Below are 17,382 nucleotides of genomic sequence, written 5' to 3' on the forward strand. Positions count from 1 at the left end.
CTTGGGTTGGGCTTGGGCCTCTTAAATGGACCGACCCATTGGGCCTTTATATGCTTAAAGGGAGGTCTTGGGTCCTGTCCACATCACAAATAACATAGATGAATTAAATTCAAAGATATTACCTTGAAAGATCAAATTATACTTTTCGAATATAAAGTATTTTTTTTTGGTGAATTACGAGACCGAAATCTTATACGACATTGTTATATATATTTGTAAATTTTTTTGTACCTGTGATGTAATTTTCTAGTATAGTTACAAGTAGATTGGATACAGATGACATTGACGAAATGGAGGATCCGACCCGAACCGAGCCGACCAATACTTGACTGATATGGTGTCGTTGTCGGGGAGACGGTATTTCCGACTGGTAGTTGCAAAGCAGAAGACCAACTGGACTGGGTTTGCTTGCTTGTGCCTTTGATTTGCTTCGCTCGCTGCAATGATCAATCGACGTTTTGCTTCACTTCCCCTCATCGCTCTCCTCCTCACCATTTTCTTCACCTCTGAGCTCTGAGTAGTGAATTGCTGCTGCTCTCTCTTATATCATAGCCTAGAGCTCAGCTAAGAAGCAGAAGAAGACGTCGGAGGAAGAAAAAGAGGAGGAAGAGAAGAAATGATTGGAGGGGACAGGAGAGGGTTTCTTCTCCGGTTCCTGCTTCTAGCTTGTCTGGCCGTTCTGCGGCTTGGAGAGGCCGAGTGTTCTGCGTACTTCCAGCCGTTCAACGTGAGCTATGATCACCGGGCTCTGATCATCGGCGGCAAGCGACGGATGCTCAATTCCGCTGGCATTCATTACCCTCGCGCCACTCCCGAGGTAACCGACCCACCTACCATTCTGAATTTTTCTTGGGCTTTTTTCTCCGTACTCCTTATCATTTGGGCTTCAAGCACCAGCGCAAGAAGTGGAACTCAGTAGAGTGATGTGAGGATGTCTTCTCTCTCTGATAAAACAATTATGTGAGAATATTTTGCTGGAGAGGCGCTTGATAATTTGGATTTTGGCCGACCAACCTCCTGGTGCTGGGCCCGATTCGATCCTCGCATTGGTTTTTTCGGCGTCTAAAATGGCAAGAACCCCCTTAGGAACGCGATTCTTTTAGTTCGAACCTCTGTCGAGGCCAAAGTCCTTGAATCATCATTTGATTGTCAAGGAATGGTGCACGAGAAGAAGATTGCGGATGTTAATGTACTCCGACAGGCTGATTGAATAATTGCTTCAATTTTGGTATTGGAGAAACGTACTAATGATGGGTCGATAGATATCCATTTGAGAGCACAATTTGTAAATTTGAAGACAACGCAGGGGGATTTTTATCCTCACAGGAAAATTGTTATCCTAATCCGCCCAAATCTCACCCCTGAGCAGGATTATCTTGTTAATGAGATATTTCATCCCATCTGGTTTGCTCTCGGAATGTACAGTAAGTTTTTGTCAAATTTCTACCCTCCCCCTTAACTGGGCTACCAAATATTGCCTGGTGTAACATAAAGAGTGCTAAAAACTGGTCTGATGCAATAAATGTCATACTATGGGATACTAATCTAAGTGAAAGCATATGTTTTCTGTTGTATATCTTTCTCTGACGCTATTTCTGTTTCCTCTTTTATGTTATACAGATGTGGCCTGATCTTATTGCAAAGAGCAAAGAAGGTGGGGCTGACGTGGTACAAACTTATGTCTTTTGGGATAGGCATGAACCAGTGCGAGGACAGGTAGAGTTGAATTATTCAGAGGGTAAAATGATGTTATATATATTTTAATGACCATGTGGCTTTTCCTTCTGATTTATTGTGCTACTTTTGTCAGTACTACTTCGAAGGAAGATTTGACATCGTCAAGTTTGTCAAGCTGGTCAGAGATGCTGGACTCTATCTCCATCTCCGAATAGGTCCTTATGTCTGCGCTGAGTGGAACTTTGGGTCTCTTCTTTGTTCCATCATGAGTTTACCAAATTTCTTCAACTTATTGAATCTATTCATGCTTGTTTGTTCTCCATTGTGTTAGATATCTTTGTTGTTTGTGCATTGCTTTTATAGGGAGATGTACTGGAATCTTCACTTCCCTAGAAGTAATGTATAAAAGTAGACCTCACTTATTATGAGGCCCATTATGAGGTTCATTTCCTTTTTCATTTTAAAACCTTGTTCAGCTGAATTTTAGTAGATGAATTTTTATTCCACTGTCCTCTGTATAGAAAATGGAAGTAATAAATTTTCTCCTTTTTGAACTTTATCAGACATTGATCTCTTCATTGACAGTTTCTTCCTTTTATATATTTATTTTTTGAGGCACTGCTCTCTCTCTCTCTGTCTCTCTGTCTCTCTCTCTGTCTCTCTCTCTCTCTCTCTTTTGGTTCTGTTCAAGTTTAGTACACAATGTATATCTTCTTGTCCAACCAATATTCATATTGTTTGCTGTCATAAAGTTGTGATATGCGAATTGCTTGGGCAGAATCACTGGGAAATAAATTCATGTGGAACTGTATTTTTGCTATATCATTCACTTGAATTTTCCTATAAGATTTTTATAATTGATGTCACTTCAAAAGTTTTACAAATTTCTGTACTACACTGTAGAAACTGTAGTATTTGTAAGAGTCTGTCTTTTTGCAATATTGGAATGACAGTATACTTGATAAACTATTTCTGATTTGTTTAATAATTGTTTGCAGGGGGTTTCCAGTTTGGCTACGAGACATTCCCGGAATAATATTCAGAACAGATAATGAACCTTTCAAGGTATTCTCTGACATCTAAATCTGCAGCTAATAACTGGTTATGCAGTGCCTGACTGAAGCACCATTTTTTATATGAAAGCATCTCATCATTGACATTCCAGTTAATGATAGGGATGCTGTATAATTATAGATGTGATCAACTAGATGCCGTTGGTACTGATGCAACTTCTTGGAAGAGGAATGAAGTTCTTATCTCTAAATTTTATGGGTATCCAAGTATTCTGTTTCTGTGAAATTTTTTATTCATAATGTTTGTACCAAATATCCTTCTGTTTCTTCCTGTATTTTCTTGTCTCATATGTAGATGTCTGGTGTCTTGGTGAAACTTCGAATGGGCTCTGATCATTTGCTGACTAGAAGATTGAGGGGAAATTTTTCTCTAGTGATATAAGTAATGCTACTCTGTTAAAGAAATAGAAAGAGCTCTCACTGCTATTGATGGAAATTGGGTTGTAATTAACTGATTATAATAAGTTTTAGCTACAAGCTAGGATATTTGAGGTATTCCTTTATTACCTTTTGCTTTATTGAACCTCTGTCGTTGTGCTTACTGTGCATTGGTTTGTTAGTCAGTGAGTGGTTAGCCAGCATATCTGTGAAATGATTCTTGAGAATTGTCAGGTATGGTTAAAGTCTTTTCCTACTTTGTGTAGGATGATTCGTTACTCATCTTCCTAACATTGTATTGCTCCTGGGAGTGGACATTAGCATTTTATTCATCTTGATTTGAGCTTGAAGTTAGTCATATTGTTACCTACCTTCAAGTATATTCTTTCGGGATCTCACCTTTGGTAGTTGTGGCATTATCATGATATCTGCCTACATAAAATGATGAACCTAATGATAAATGACAGCCTATGGTTCATCCAGTAGTACCTTGTTGGTGATTGTGCAGTTAAGGATCTGATTTTGCCTGATCTCTATGCAGGCAGAAATGGAGCGGTTTGTGAAAAAGATAGTGGATCTCATGCGTGAGGAAATGCTATTTTCTTGGCAGGGTGGACCAATCATCATGTTACAGGTTAGAGTGGAAACTAAGATTTTTCACTGACACATCCATTAGCTACACTAAATTGTTTAGGGAAACATCAGAGAATAGCCTTACAAGCATGACATTGCATTGCCTATCAGTAGTTAAGAGCTTAAATTAGTTGATGGGGTTTGCTATACCGTAAACTTGTACTTGTGGAAGAGGAAATCTTTTTTCGAGGACTTAACATTAGTTAGTCAGACATTTGAATGCGGCAAATATTATAGTGTATCTAGTTTTTTTTTTTTCCCCCAAAAAACCTACTCTTTGGTTGGTGTATTGGAAAAACAAAGGGAATTATTTTCTTAGACCATAATTTCTTTGTTGTTTTCTAATATTGTTTGTTTAATCTATCGTATCAAGTGGGTTATGCTTGTTTTGATTCAACTCAGATAAAAGTCTACTTGTTTTCCTTCCTTTTCCATCCTGGAGTTGTTTGGTCATTAAAAATCGCTTAATTGATATGAAGTGAACTGAAAGAATATTGCTGGAGAACTTAAAGGTCATGTTTGTGCTTCCTGCTCTTACATGGTTCTAGTCTTTCAATTGCATCTAAATTTAGAAACAGGGATACTATTGAAATGCCAAACTTGATCTGGTGTCAGTTATAACTAAAAGTTCAAGTACAAACCATATGCTTTCGCAGAGTTCAATTTAGCTCATGTGTTTTTTCTGCAATTGTCTTTATCCAGTAGACTTAAGCCCAGAGAATAATCTATCTTGTCAGGTTGTCTGGTTCTGCTTTGTTGCTGTATTTTGTTTGATTCGTGAACGTAAATATTTGGGTTAATCATCATTTCAGCTGTTTCAAATAATCACATAATATTTATAGCACTCGGGAATGCGATATCAACCCATCCTCCATCTGTATTATATTGATATGGAAAAAACTTATCAGATTGAGAATGAGTACGGAAACATAGAGAGCTCATTTGGCCAAGGTGGGAAGAATTATGTTAAGTGGGCTGCAGGTATGGCACTCGGGCTTGGTGCTGGGGTCCCATGGGTCATGTGCCGACAAGCTGATGCTCCTGGAAGTGTTGTAAGTCCTGCCCTGTTTATTTTACTGAACTTCACCTCTTTCAAATTTGTATTTATTTGTGGCGACTTAAAAGTTATTGTAAATGAAATCTATCCGTACCCCTGTATCAGTGATATTTTGAAATAATCTTATGTTTAGTTGGATTTGCTTTAACAGATCAATGCCTGCAATGGTTACTACTGTGATGGATTTAGGCCAAATTCCGGTAACAAACCATCGCTTTGGACAGAGGATTGGGATGGATGGTAATCTTGTTTTCTTGATTTCGTAAAGACCATGCATGAGCGCTCCCTTCTTCCCCATTTTACAATATTTTTGTGTATATATCTCTGAAAGAAGTTCGAATAATATTCTATCCTTGAAAATGAATATTAACTGGATAAATGCTTAGGACGAATTATGGGTCCCTTTCAGGTTTAGTCTTCTAGACAGAGTTACTGATTAGGGGCACACGCTGTACTGAGTGAGCGGAGTGTGTCCTCTAAATCCATTTTCCTGCAATTATTTTCTCTGCTAAAATTATTTCCAATTTCACTCATACTAACTGAGGCATTGCTTTCTGCAAATTTGGTTAGTTCTTCATTAGATTTCATTTTTATTGAGACTGTCAGTCTTCCACCACCAGAAATCTAACTCCTTATCCGGTGGAGAAAGTCTTTAGGGTAGTGAATATGTTAATGTTTTTATATCTATGCTGTTATTAGTTCTTTCTTAAGGTATGCTTGAGATTAATTATTGGTCCAGCTTTATTTCAGGTTGAATTATTAACAGTTTGCTTAAATATGCATGGACATGATTCTTGCTTTTGGGGTTGAAACGCCTTATATATGAGTAGAATGTTAAAGTCTGTTTAATACACCTCATTAGCACCATTCTATCTTGTGTTAATCTGTTTGATGGTCTAAATGTAGGTATGCATCGTGGGGTGGAAGGTTACCACACAGACCAGTTGAAGATCTTGCATTTGCAGTTGCTCGATTTTTTCAACGTGGTGGGAGCTTTCAGAATTATTACATGGTATTAAAGGAGAAATAGAAGTGAACACCAGAAGTCTTAATTCATTCACAACAAATATTGCATGCTTTGGAAACTGTGTTTATCAGATTAGGAACTGTGGTTGGCAGATTCTTTTCCAGAAAATTATAAGGGCATTGTCTGAAGGCAGTTTTAACCAAAGAAAGCCATTAGGAATTAAGGGAATCGTAATCAGGAGACAAAGTGAGTGTGTTTGGCTTCAAAACTTTTTTTAACTCAACTCAACTCTACTTATCTTCAATTCAACATCACAATCATTGCTTTTTTCCCTTTTTTTAAATTTTTTTAATCATTTAATTCAATTTTTAATATTAAATTTACTTAACTATTCATTACTTTTTCACAATTCAACAACACAATCATTACTTAATCATTATTTTCTCTCAATTATTTATTACTTTTTCACACTTTTTCTCATAATTCAACAATACAATCATTACAAACCAATTGAAACCAAAACTCAACTCAACTCAACTCTCAATCCAAACACACACTAAAGCTCCAATTACTGTTCCACTTTTCTAATGATGGCAAATTCATTTTATGAGTATCTCCTTGTGTTGCAGTATTTTGGCGGGACAAACTTTGGTCGGACTTCTGGGGGCCCAGTTTATATCACTAGTTATGATTATGATGCTCCTATTGATGAATTTGGTATGTCTAAATGGGACTTCTCAAGCATATTAATAACAAAGCATATTAGTGCTCTGACTCAAAACCATTCTATGATCGTCCAGACTAACATGTATTATTTCTTACTTTAGGCCTTAAAAGTCAGCCAAAATGGGGACATTTGAAGGATCTTCATGGGGCCATAAAGCTTTGTGAAAGGGCGCTTGTTTCTTCAGATTCAGTCCACTACTTAAAGCTAGGACCTCTGCAAGAGGTATGTGACGTCCCCTTGCTTATTTCAACTTGAATAAGCTGACGCAGTTGCCTTCAACTTAGTGTTTAGAAACTTCAGATGTCTCTGTTTAGCCAAATAAGTCTTATTGCCTTTTACATATATCATTATCAGTCTCTTCATTTCACAAGTTTGTGTTGATTTTCCAGTGCACTTCGTTGCCATCATAGTTTTTTACAAAATGTTAATACAAAGTTTGAATAGATAACCTGAAATATAAATGAAAAGTGTATGGGGCATTGCAATCATAAAGAGTCATGGTTTTCCTTTTATGTCAGATCTTTACTAATATGCATGTTAAAACCACCACTTACAGTTTTTCAGTTAATAACATCAATTATTTTTGCTATTGACTGGAAGTTTTCAGTATTTTCTATTGAATTCATTGTATATCCCTTAGCTGAGTATGGTACAAGTGACTATTTGATGTATGTAGAAATCCTAGGAAAATACTACTTCCTATGGATTGCTAATATGGAATAGTGCTTCTTGGTGTAAGAAGATATCTTTTACAGACGATGTTGGTTTATTGCATAGACCAAATGGATATCGTCAAAGTACCCCTAGCAATAGTTGGGCAGGAATTGGTTTTATTACATTTATGAGGATGTCCTGTTTCAAAATAAATGGTAAAAAACATGTTCTATTTCCTTTGTGTTTTTGCTTACCTAATATATTTTTATTTGATCAAATGTGATTAACTAGTAGCATAGTAATTTAACCTACCTGCAATTTGCAAAGGTGGTGGGGAGATAAGTTTAGAGTTGGATATAAAAGATAGTTCTAAAATGTATGACGTTGTTGGATGATTTATGTCTTCATGTGATAGTTTTTGGGAAGTTAATTAAATTTTCATTTGTCACTATGCACAATGCAGGCAAAGTTTTTAAGATTTTCGTGTGGTTGCATTCCTTGAAACAAGTGGAGCCCCGTATGAATAAATACATGGCAAACTGAAGAGGTGCTAAAATTGGATCAGGCAGGCTAGTTCAACATGAACAAGATGCCTTAGAAATGGAATAGCCTGAAAATTTAAAATTCTAGGAAACCAGGAAAGGAAAGGGAGCACAGTAATAATAATTTGATTTAGAAGGGAGACAGTCTCGGACTTGGGAAGATTTGCAAGAGAAATAGGAGTTGCTAATAACAGTGGGACAGACTATAATGAAGCAGAAGAAATGGTGGCAATAATAGAAACTACAACGTCAAAGGCGGAGGTAGCTGCTGCTGTGGCACACTCCTTATCTTCTCCTCTGGCATGCAAACCATAGAATGGCTTCCTACTTTCTTTCTACCATTTCTGATGGAGATTTGTTTATTCTCTTCCATTTATATTTAAATGGAGAAAGAGAAGAAAGAATTATAAGCATTCAGCTGGAGGAATTTCATTCCAGAGGAGAAATCTTGAATACAGAGGGGTTTCTTCATTTTTGAATTCATTGATTTATTGATAGAGATCTGGAAACAAAAAGTGAGGAAGAAAGGGTGAGAAATAGGGAGTAGGGTATGGCCTGGCACATGTATTTGTCATTTTGACATGAAAGAAACTCATGCAGTTACATATTCAACTGGTTGACCAGTTAGACTGTGAACTACAGCTTGCTCTGGTGCTTTAACCGTTCTTTAGCCAGTCCTGGTCAAAAGCATTGCCTGATGCTATCCAGTGTTATCAAAAGCGCTTGCCTCGGCGCTTAGGCGCATTAGGCGAGGCGCACCAAGGCCCCAGCGCCTTGGTCGGTTCAAGGTGCAGTGCCTTCAGTGAGGCTCGCTCCTTGGACCAGCCTGTGCGCTTTTTGCGCCTGATTGAAATTATGTGCCAGACCACCTTTTTGGGCTTTCTTTCTTTATTAGTGGTCCGGCCCACATATTGTAGGTTTATAACGTTAAAAAGAACTTTTTAAAAAAGCAAATGTTAGGACAAAAATTAGGAAATTTTAGGGCTCATCGTCCTCGGCTCAGTCCTCGTCTCTCCTCTTTGGTATCCTATCGTGGAATTAGGGGAATCCTGGATGAGGCTTGAGCTATAGAGATTAAGGGAATCACAAAATTAAACTATATAGAAGTCTTACGTTTTTTATTTGAGAGTCAACTTAACTTTTAAAAAATTTCGGTGTTTTGTCTCTTTAATTTGGATAGTTGGATTCATGATTTGCTATAGTATTGATCTTCTTATTGCTGGTACATGGTATATTGCTTGTGCATGATTTGTATTGTTTTAGATTGAGAATGACAGCTACAATGCACAGGTAATGTATTTAGTAGGTGTGCCTTAGTTTAGACAGGCGCGAGCTTTTTCTTGCGCCTTGCATCTCAGGCGATAGGGACCCTTTGCGCCTAACGGCTTTGACAACCTTGACGCTATCAGAGGTGTCTATGCAAGACATTGCTTGACTGAAAATATTGTTTCTTTTTCCCCTTATAGCTCAACTAGCAGAACCCACGTTAGTTCCTGAATTATAGAAGAAAAATGACGTTAGATTCTATTAAGTAATAAACCACACTGTCTGGAAGTTAGCATTGATAATAGTAACACTATCCAGTTTTCTGCTGCTTTGCCATTTGATAGGCAAATATTAGTTTTTTTCAGGCACATATCTACAACGGGACTGAGGGCATGTGCTCTGCATTTGTTGCTAATGTAGATCAACATAGATCTGCTACTGTGCACTTCCTTGGTAAAGCATACACTATACCCCCATGGTCCGTGAGTATACTACCAGATTGCAGGAATATAGTTTTCAACACCGCCAAGGTATGGTTCGTACTAGAGCAGAAAGATTTAAAAATTTAAAAGTTTCATACAAAAATAAACTTCTCATTCTTTTGCTATTTAGTCTCTCACACATTCCTCCATTTGATACGCAAAATGAAGGTTGCAGCACAAACTTCCATTAAATCAACCGAAGTTCCTTATTCAAATCTCTCTCTTGGGCAAATAATATTGATGAGGAATGGACACTCCTATATCTCGAAATCATGGATGAGTTTAGCCGAGCCAAATGCCTTATGGAGCAATGACACTTTCACAGTCCAGGGCATATTGGAACATTTAAATGTCACAAAGGACCGTTCTGACTATCTTTGGTACTTCACGAGGTATGATTAAAGTTCCAGGTAGTGCTTTGTTGTGTTTGTTTAACTACAATATTTTTTCTTGCAGAATGTCCTTCCGGGTGGATCAAAGTGCTAGGTGTTCTGAATGTTTGACTTCAATTTTCCTTGAAAATTGAAATGTTTAAAATATATCTGTATACATTTTGTATAACCCCTTATGATTGTAAACTACAGGATACATGTTTCTGATGATGATGTTGCATTTTGGGAGGAAAACAAAGTTAGTCCAAAGATAGAGATTGACAGCATGCGTGACGTGTTCCGTGTTTTTGTTAATGGCCAGCTTGCAGGTACTTGTTTTGACGTTCCTTTATTTTGTGTTAATTCTTTCTGCTTTACTGTTCTGTGTTAATTCTCTGTGTAATGGATTAGTTTGTTACATAGGGACTTAATAGTAGCTTTTATTTGTTAATATTTTGAAACTATAATAGGATATGCTGCTGTGCAGTCTGTGTAGTATATTCCTTATTGGTTGATAGGCACTCATAGCTCTTTATGCTGGCATTGTCCCATATGCTGCTTTTAGTGAAAGATAGTGACACCCATCGGAATTGTATGATATATCAAACTCGGTTGGAATGTTTCTATTAGAGGGGGAAATACGATTACACTTTGAAATTGATAGATTTAGACCTTAGAAGCACCCATGGTCTTCCTGAGACTTGTCTTGGTATCATTTCATTTTTAATATATGACAGTGTCAGAAATTTGCTCATTGCTAGTGAACTATCCCCTTCTTAATGGACTACACCCAACAAGGTTGTTATATATATTTTGAATTTAAATGGGTCATAAAAGGTGGAAACTCGCTGATCTTATTAATGATTATGCAGCATAAAAAGTTGAGAAAGTATGTCCCTTTGATTATTCTTTTACTATCTTACTTTTAATTCATAAAGTCATGATACAAGTGTATCTTGGGAATTCTTTCTTCTTGACTAGAGCATCAAACCTTGAAGAATAGAAAGGTCCCTCCAAAATTACCTGATTTTTGTGTGTCAAGAAAAAGGAGACTAGAGAAATACGACAGATCTGATGCCACTGCCTATTGTTTAGCCTCAGCTATCTTTCTAATGTTATTATTAAGATTGTTGCTGCATAAATAAAAAGACAGTAGTTCCCTTATCTTTAGATCCTACTCAACAAAGTTCAAGTCATAGGAACTTTGCATAAAGTGGGTCATTTCCTCGCCCATTTGAACTTTATGAAAAGTACTAGATTGCTTTTGTCCTGGCGCATCAGTTTCTCTGTTTGTCCAATTTCGATTCCCTTTTCAGCGTTCTAATAATAATAAAATATGCATTGACTAATAAAAGTTGTAATGAAAAGTTGTTTCCACCACTTGAAAGGACATTTTCTATACTTAATACCGAAATTTGAGGGTTAGCAAATGCTGCAGAAGTAGCCACCACAGGAGATGTGATGTCAATGAGAAAGTACTTTGATTACAGGAAACCTTCTCTCTCATCCATGGCTTTCAAGAAGTAGTTCTCTGTCTAATTTATGCTGGTATTTTTCTGGGAAATAATTTTCCATCTTAATGCTGCATAGGAAGTGTGGTCGGTCACTGGGTGAAGGTGGTGCAGCCTATAAAGCTGGTGCAAGGATACAACAAATTGGTATTATTGTCACAGACAGTGGGGTTGCAGGTAATGTTCCATTATATCTTTTTTCTTTGACAACATATGCTACTGTTATCTTCTTTGCCATTTTTCAAATTTAGATATAAGTAGTGGTCTCTTATGATTTTCAATTAGTAGATAAAGGCAAATATTGACATGCAATCTTTCAACCAAATGGGAATGTGATAACTGAGAATGGCATTGTCAACAGAGATGAGCATGAGTAGACATAAGTTCTTTGGGTAAGAAAAAAAAGTTGAAATACATCTATAAAGTTCCATTTTTATACATTTGGCAGGACCATATGACACTGTTCTATTCTGCTCATAAGTTTTCTTGTGTCTTTTGTCAAATTTCTTCAATGTCTCGTGGCTTTTAGTTCATTTTTATGTGCTTTTGAGTCATCTGTCGAATATTTTCTGAAATTTTACATATTTCACACATAATGTCTTATTACACAGAATTACGGAGCCTTTCTTGAGAAAGATGGTGCTGGGTTTAGAGGCAAGGTTAAGCTCACAGGTCTAAAGAGCGGTGACATAGACCTCTCAAAGTTGTCGTGGACGTACCAGGTAAACAATCAAGAAATTTTAGTCATGTGAGAAATCATCATTGGGATAAAACTCTATTAGTTTTAGAAGAAAAGGCTAGTTAGATACAAGCTCTTCCCTTCTAAATCAGATAGATTCATATCTTAAAGAGGTTGACAATAAGTTCTTTATACTAACCTTGCTGACATTTCCAAATTTTTGTTTCAAGCCATACTAGCCTATTACCCGTGCGATGCATGCATTTGTCGATATATTTATTCTATTCAAATATATAACAAACTATTCTTAGAAGATAAATATCATGATTGAAGCAATAGATTTAATAAAATTAGGCCATTAATAAAAACTACATGCATAATGTAAGATCTTTAATTAATAAACCTATGGAGAACGCAATTATGAATAATCTTTTATATATTTTTGCATAATTAAGTCGGTTCTCATATGAACTATTTAATTTAATTTGATACAAATATCATTTTATTAAATAAATAACATAATAAAATTTTTAAAATTAATCTCTCCCAATATTGAAAATTATAATATAAATAACAGCCATATTTAAATAAAATGTTTCATATATAAATTTGGTACTGAAAAATTATTAGTATTTTAAATTTATATAATGAACTATAAGAAAAAAATTAAATAAATTACATGGTATATATGAATTTCTTCATTATTACCTTGTCGGTGCAATATATATATATATATATATATAATGAAATCCGCAATATCAATAAGAACAAAAGAACTACATATAAATCCCTTTAAATTATTTTAGATTTTGAACTTCCATAACAAAAACTTATATTATTTTGGTGCATGAAAATTTCAAGATTTTTTTTATTGAATCATTTCATAGGGCACAAATTTTGAATTGATTAGATTTTTAATTTTATAGAAAATAAAATAAAATAAATATTTTTGTCAATACATAATGCATAATTAATGTACAAATTCTACTTTACATTATATATTATAGATTAAGCCTGGTATATCCTCCCTGCTCAGATTGCCCTGTCTTCACGGAAGGATTTAACGAGCGGGACATTTGACTATTCTAATTCTTGAGCTAGACAATTTTGCAAATTGAACCTGTTGAACTGGATGATTGGCATGAACCACCCATAAGTTATCCTTTTATTCTTTGAGGGAAAATATGAGATTTTAATCAATAGTTTGCAGCCCAAGACCTTTCTGTATTCCTCCTCTTTTCCCCACCTCTTATGTGGTACAACATTTCTCTCTTCCTTCTCTGGACATAAACCATTATATACATCACTGACTGTGAACTATTCTGCCCCCGTTTCCATATTCTTTCCTGCTTTTCTCCTTCATATTTAGTCTTGAAGGAAAATCTCTTTTCCCATTTTCTTGTAAGAGGCCTCATCTGTAGTAGGAATCCCCTTAAAAGTTTTATTCTTTAATGGGTGATGTATTATTTTGAATATGAACATTATGTGTCAAAAGATAAGTTATCCCATTGATAAGTGCTTTTTTAGAGAAAGACTCGTCCGATTATATATATATATAGTGTATGGCTGAATGAAGTAACAAGTCCCTTGCTTGTCTTTTTTTCCCTTGGCCACATTGAGTCGCTATTTCCACCATGGAGGCTCCTAATACGACCTTGCTTGTAGGATCCTCCATAGGGGAAGTTTTGTATCATGGACAGTGGAGCTTTTGGACACAGAACTTGACGTTTTAAATGCCAGCAGATCGATATCAGCTGGACTTCTCAAAATATATGCTCAATCTCATGTGCATAACCTTTTTCTTACAAGGAAGCTGCTTATAGGCCGCAATTGTCATCTGGGTGTAAATTCAGAAGAAACAGAGAAATGATTGGTCATTTCATTAAATTCCTTTAAATTTCTTCCTGCTCCCTATCAGATTGGATTTCAGTAATATATATGGTGTATATACTTTGTGGTAGGTTACAATCCTGTTCCATCAGTTGGTTTCATTTTGATGTCAATTTAATTTATGGAAGATGAGTTCTGGCTTGTATTCATCATTTTATCCAAGGCAATTAATTGGCTATTTGTCATTTATGTTGCAGGTAGGGCTTAGTGGTGAATTTCGTAAAATATACTCAATTGAAGAAAACGAGAAAGCAGAATGGACTGATTTAGTTCAGGATGATGCTTGCCCCGCATTCACCTGGTGCAAGGTAACAGCCACCTTTGCTTCCCTTGGTTTCTGAGTTCTCAGATCGAGCAATGCAGTTACTCGATAACTTTGTTTCGATTTTTGTAGAATTCTTTATTCTGAAATAGATTCTGTTGAATAACAGATATAGTACCATTTTTAAGTTTTTACATTTAAAAATAAATATATAATTTCTGAGTACTGAGGTTTTTTTTCTCTCTTATGAAAATAATCAATTTATAAAAGGTAAGAAGCAAGAAGAGAAAAATCCTACCAATGGAATCTTGTAATTGGTTGGCCGTTTTAAGTGCTATAGGATATTAGATATGTGGTTTCAAGTCTTTGGCTTCTCATTTGTCCTTCTTGACTCTAGCCCTTAGCCGTGCATGGGATTATAAACTTTATATAGGCTTTTGGGTTTCTTAATAGTTATTACTATGTATGATCATAATGTTATTATCATTTGTTGATTATGCTTTTACTAAATGCTACAATAATCACTGAAACATATGAAAGTATCCTAACATTAAATTTGTGATTTAATGCGACATTATGGAAAAGGAAATTAATCTAAAACATAAAGGTACTTTCTCTTTTCAGTCCATTTCCACCGTATATCTGCTCCATTTTATGGGCTCAGCTGATTGCTTATTACGAATATACATCAAATCAGCCCTGTAGGAGATATTATTATATGAATGGTCAGAGTAATTGTGGAAACTGCAATCAACTTTTTGATACAAGGAGGCTGATTTCCACAATACTGCTAGGTTCTCTCTCTTGAGGCTTTTGGTTCTGTTAATTTAAATTCTTGTTATCAACTCATAGTTAATCTTTTCGTTCGGACAGACATTCTTTGATTCCCCAGAAGGAGTTGATCCTGTTGCACTCAATTTGGGAAGCATGGGGAAAGGCCAGGCTTGGGTCAATGGCCATCATATTGGCCGTTATTGGAACTCTGTTGCCCCAAAAGATGGATGCCAGAAATGCGATTATTGGGGACCCTATCATTCGGAGAAATGTACCACAAATTGTGGGAAGCCCACTCAAACCCGGTATGATCCTGCTCGGGAATTGTTTAATGTTGAGAAAATGATTGTACTACTCAAATTTAAGGAATCATGCCAATAGATTTAACTTCAGAACCCAAATCAATGTCAGAAAACAATTCAATGTCTTTTGATTTTGAAGATAAACTGAGACTGCTAGGCTGCTTTTTTGTTGCTAATTTATTTCCCATGATACTTTACAGGTACCACGTTCCACGCTCCTGGTTGAAGTCATCGGACAATTTACTTGTCATTTTTGAGGAATTCGGTGGGAACCCATTTGACATCTCAGTTGAGCTTCATACCTCTGAGATGGTGTGTGGTCAAGTGTCGGAGACCCACTATCCTCCCTTGCACAGATGGTCCTATCCTGATTCTCTCTTAGGAACGATCTCGATTGATGACCCAACACCAGAGATGTACTTGAACTGCGAAGAAGGGCATGTAATCGGCTCCATAGAGTTTGCAAGTTACGGGACACCAAAGGGAGGCTGCCGGAACTTCCAGAGAAGCAGCTGTCATGCTGCTGATTCTGAGCATGTGGTGAAGGAGGTAACAGAATAAAATGCTTCCTCTTTCCAAGCTTTTGTACGGGTGATGTATGAGTAAGCAAACCTGCATTACAAACCATTTCCGAATCGTAGTTATCAGGTCACAGCAGCCTGGCCACTCCTGTTCTTAGACACGGGCAAAATCTCTACACTAGGAACTGGCCCGAACTGGCGGGTTCTCCCACGGACCAGCCTGAACCTTTTGTTTTCTCATAACTATTGTTGAACTGGATGTTCTTGTTGGCAGGCTTGTGAAGGGAGAAACAGCTGCTCTATCAAAATTTCAAATGCAGAGTTTGGAGGTGACCCGTGTCGGGGAATCGTGAAGACATTGGCTGTACAAGCTAGGTGTATCTCATCTGCATCTTCAAAGCTTGGTGCGTCTGCGTTCAAGTAATGGGCCATAATCTTTCTGCTGCCCGAGTCCATAGTTGTCCATAAATGAAGCTCATGCACGGTAGGGATCTGTAGATAACGTTGGGTTCTACTATATGCTACGGGCGTAATTAATCGAAATCAATCTTCCTCATTTGTGATAAATAATCTGATACTTGAAACACTAAAGGACTTATGGATGATGGGGAAATGTATATTATGGTGGATATGGATATTATTGATAATAATGCATAATCTTGGTTAAGGAGTCTCGACTTTTAAACATACATGGCAGTATTAACTGAACCAAAAGCCAGCAATCTTAGCTGCGAAATCTCAAACCTGATGGAAAATAATGACATGCAAATTATCGTGTGAAAACATTGATGTTAAGCCAATATGGTTAGGCCATTTTGATCTTTATGGATTAGTTCGCAATTTAAATCTTCTCGGTTGTAAAGATGCTCATGCGCATAGTTATGGAAATGGAAATGGAAATGATAAATAAAGAGGCAATAGTTAGTTATAAAAAGAGGGTATAATATACTGGTCTGTTGATTTAGAGGTTGCAGGTTTGATATCTAGTGAGACTATCGGTGCACCTTAGTTGTTTAGGATTTCTCTTTCAGTGTATTAGGTCTTGTGCTCCCTTCCTAGCATCCAATTTGTTATAATATATATAAATGCCGAAAAGTGCTTACATAAACATGCCATTTACAAACTTTTAATTCGTGGTTACTTGCCTTGTATCCTGCTGAGAAAATTAAATTTTTAATGAGTAGATTGATGTATTTATTAATTTAAATTAAATGAATTAGGCAAGATTTTATATGTTTGGTTCAACGAATTTTAGATATTAATCTACATTATTCATACTTTGGAATATAATTGATCATTTTTTACTTGAAAAGTTAAAAATTCTCTCGAAATATGAAATATATTTTTAAATTCAATATATTATGTGTCCTATAAATAGATTACGGATAAAGTTGTTTCTCTGCCTTGATTTTCCTTTGAACTCCTTGGTTCGTCACAAGCTCTAGGGGTATAAGTTTTGTTTTGTTTTTGAAACTATGTACTTTGAATATGTGGATCCTGTAAATGTTGATTTGGAGTGAATTAGAACACCAATTATCCAAAAAATAAATAAATTGAGTACGGAAAAATTCTTTTCTGCCCTATTTTCTTTCTACTCTTATTTTTCTTTACACCTT

The 17,382-nt window shown here is 36.2% G+C and overlaps 1 protein-coding gene across 2 annotated transcripts; it reads left to right on the plus strand.

The window, feature by feature from the left end:
- Positions 1 to 369: 369 nt before the first annotated feature.
- LOC116194699 (beta-galactosidase 9) lies at positions 370 to 16,451 on the plus strand. Of its 2 annotated transcripts, XM_031523577.1 has the most exons (19): positions 370 to 817; positions 1,621 to 1,716; positions 1,811 to 1,923; positions 2,676 to 2,742; positions 3,670 to 3,762; positions 4,670 to 4,813; positions 4,970 to 5,058; positions 5,725 to 5,830; positions 6,415 to 6,502; positions 6,613 to 6,734; positions 9,340 to 9,504; positions 9,625 to 9,848; positions 10,041 to 10,156; positions 11,418 to 11,515; positions 11,950 to 12,060; positions 14,105 to 14,215; positions 15,043 to 15,248; positions 15,446 to 15,794; positions 16,041 to 16,451. In XM_031523577.1, the coding sequence occupies exons 1-19, from the start codon at positions 617 to 619 to the stop codon at positions 16,188 to 16,190; spliced, it is 2,649 nt and encodes an 882-aa protein (XP_031379437.1). In that variant the 5' UTR covers positions 370 to 616; the 3' UTR covers positions 16,191 to 16,451. The 2 variants fall into 2 exon arrangements, with proteins under 2 accessions (XP_031379437.1, XP_031379438.1); XM_031523578.1 differs by lacking the exon at positions 370 to 817 and having other exon boundaries at positions 1,811 to 1,892.
- The last annotated feature ends 931 nt before the right edge of the window (positions 16,452 to 17,382 follow it).

Source organism: Punica granatum, chromosome 2, assembly GCF_007655135.1.
Source record: "Punica granatum isolate Tunisia-2019 chromosome 2, ASM765513v2, whole genome shotgun sequence".
Classification (NCBI taxonomy): Eukaryota; Viridiplantae; Streptophyta; class Magnoliopsida; order Myrtales; family Lythraceae; genus Punica; species Punica granatum.

Coding starts and splice junctions, on each gene's coding strand:
- LOC116194699 (XM_031523577.1), top strand. CDS start 617: ATGATTGGAGGGGACAGGAGAGGGTTTCTTCTCCGGTTCCTGCTTCTA. Junction 5,059..5,724: donor ACAGAGGATTGGGATGGATG/GTAATCTTGTTT, acceptor GTCTAAATGTAG/GTATGCATCGTGGGGTGGAA. Junction 14,216..15,042: donor CCGCATTCACCTGGTGCAAG/GTAACAGCCACC, acceptor TCGTTCGGACAG/ACATTCTTTGATTCCCCAGA.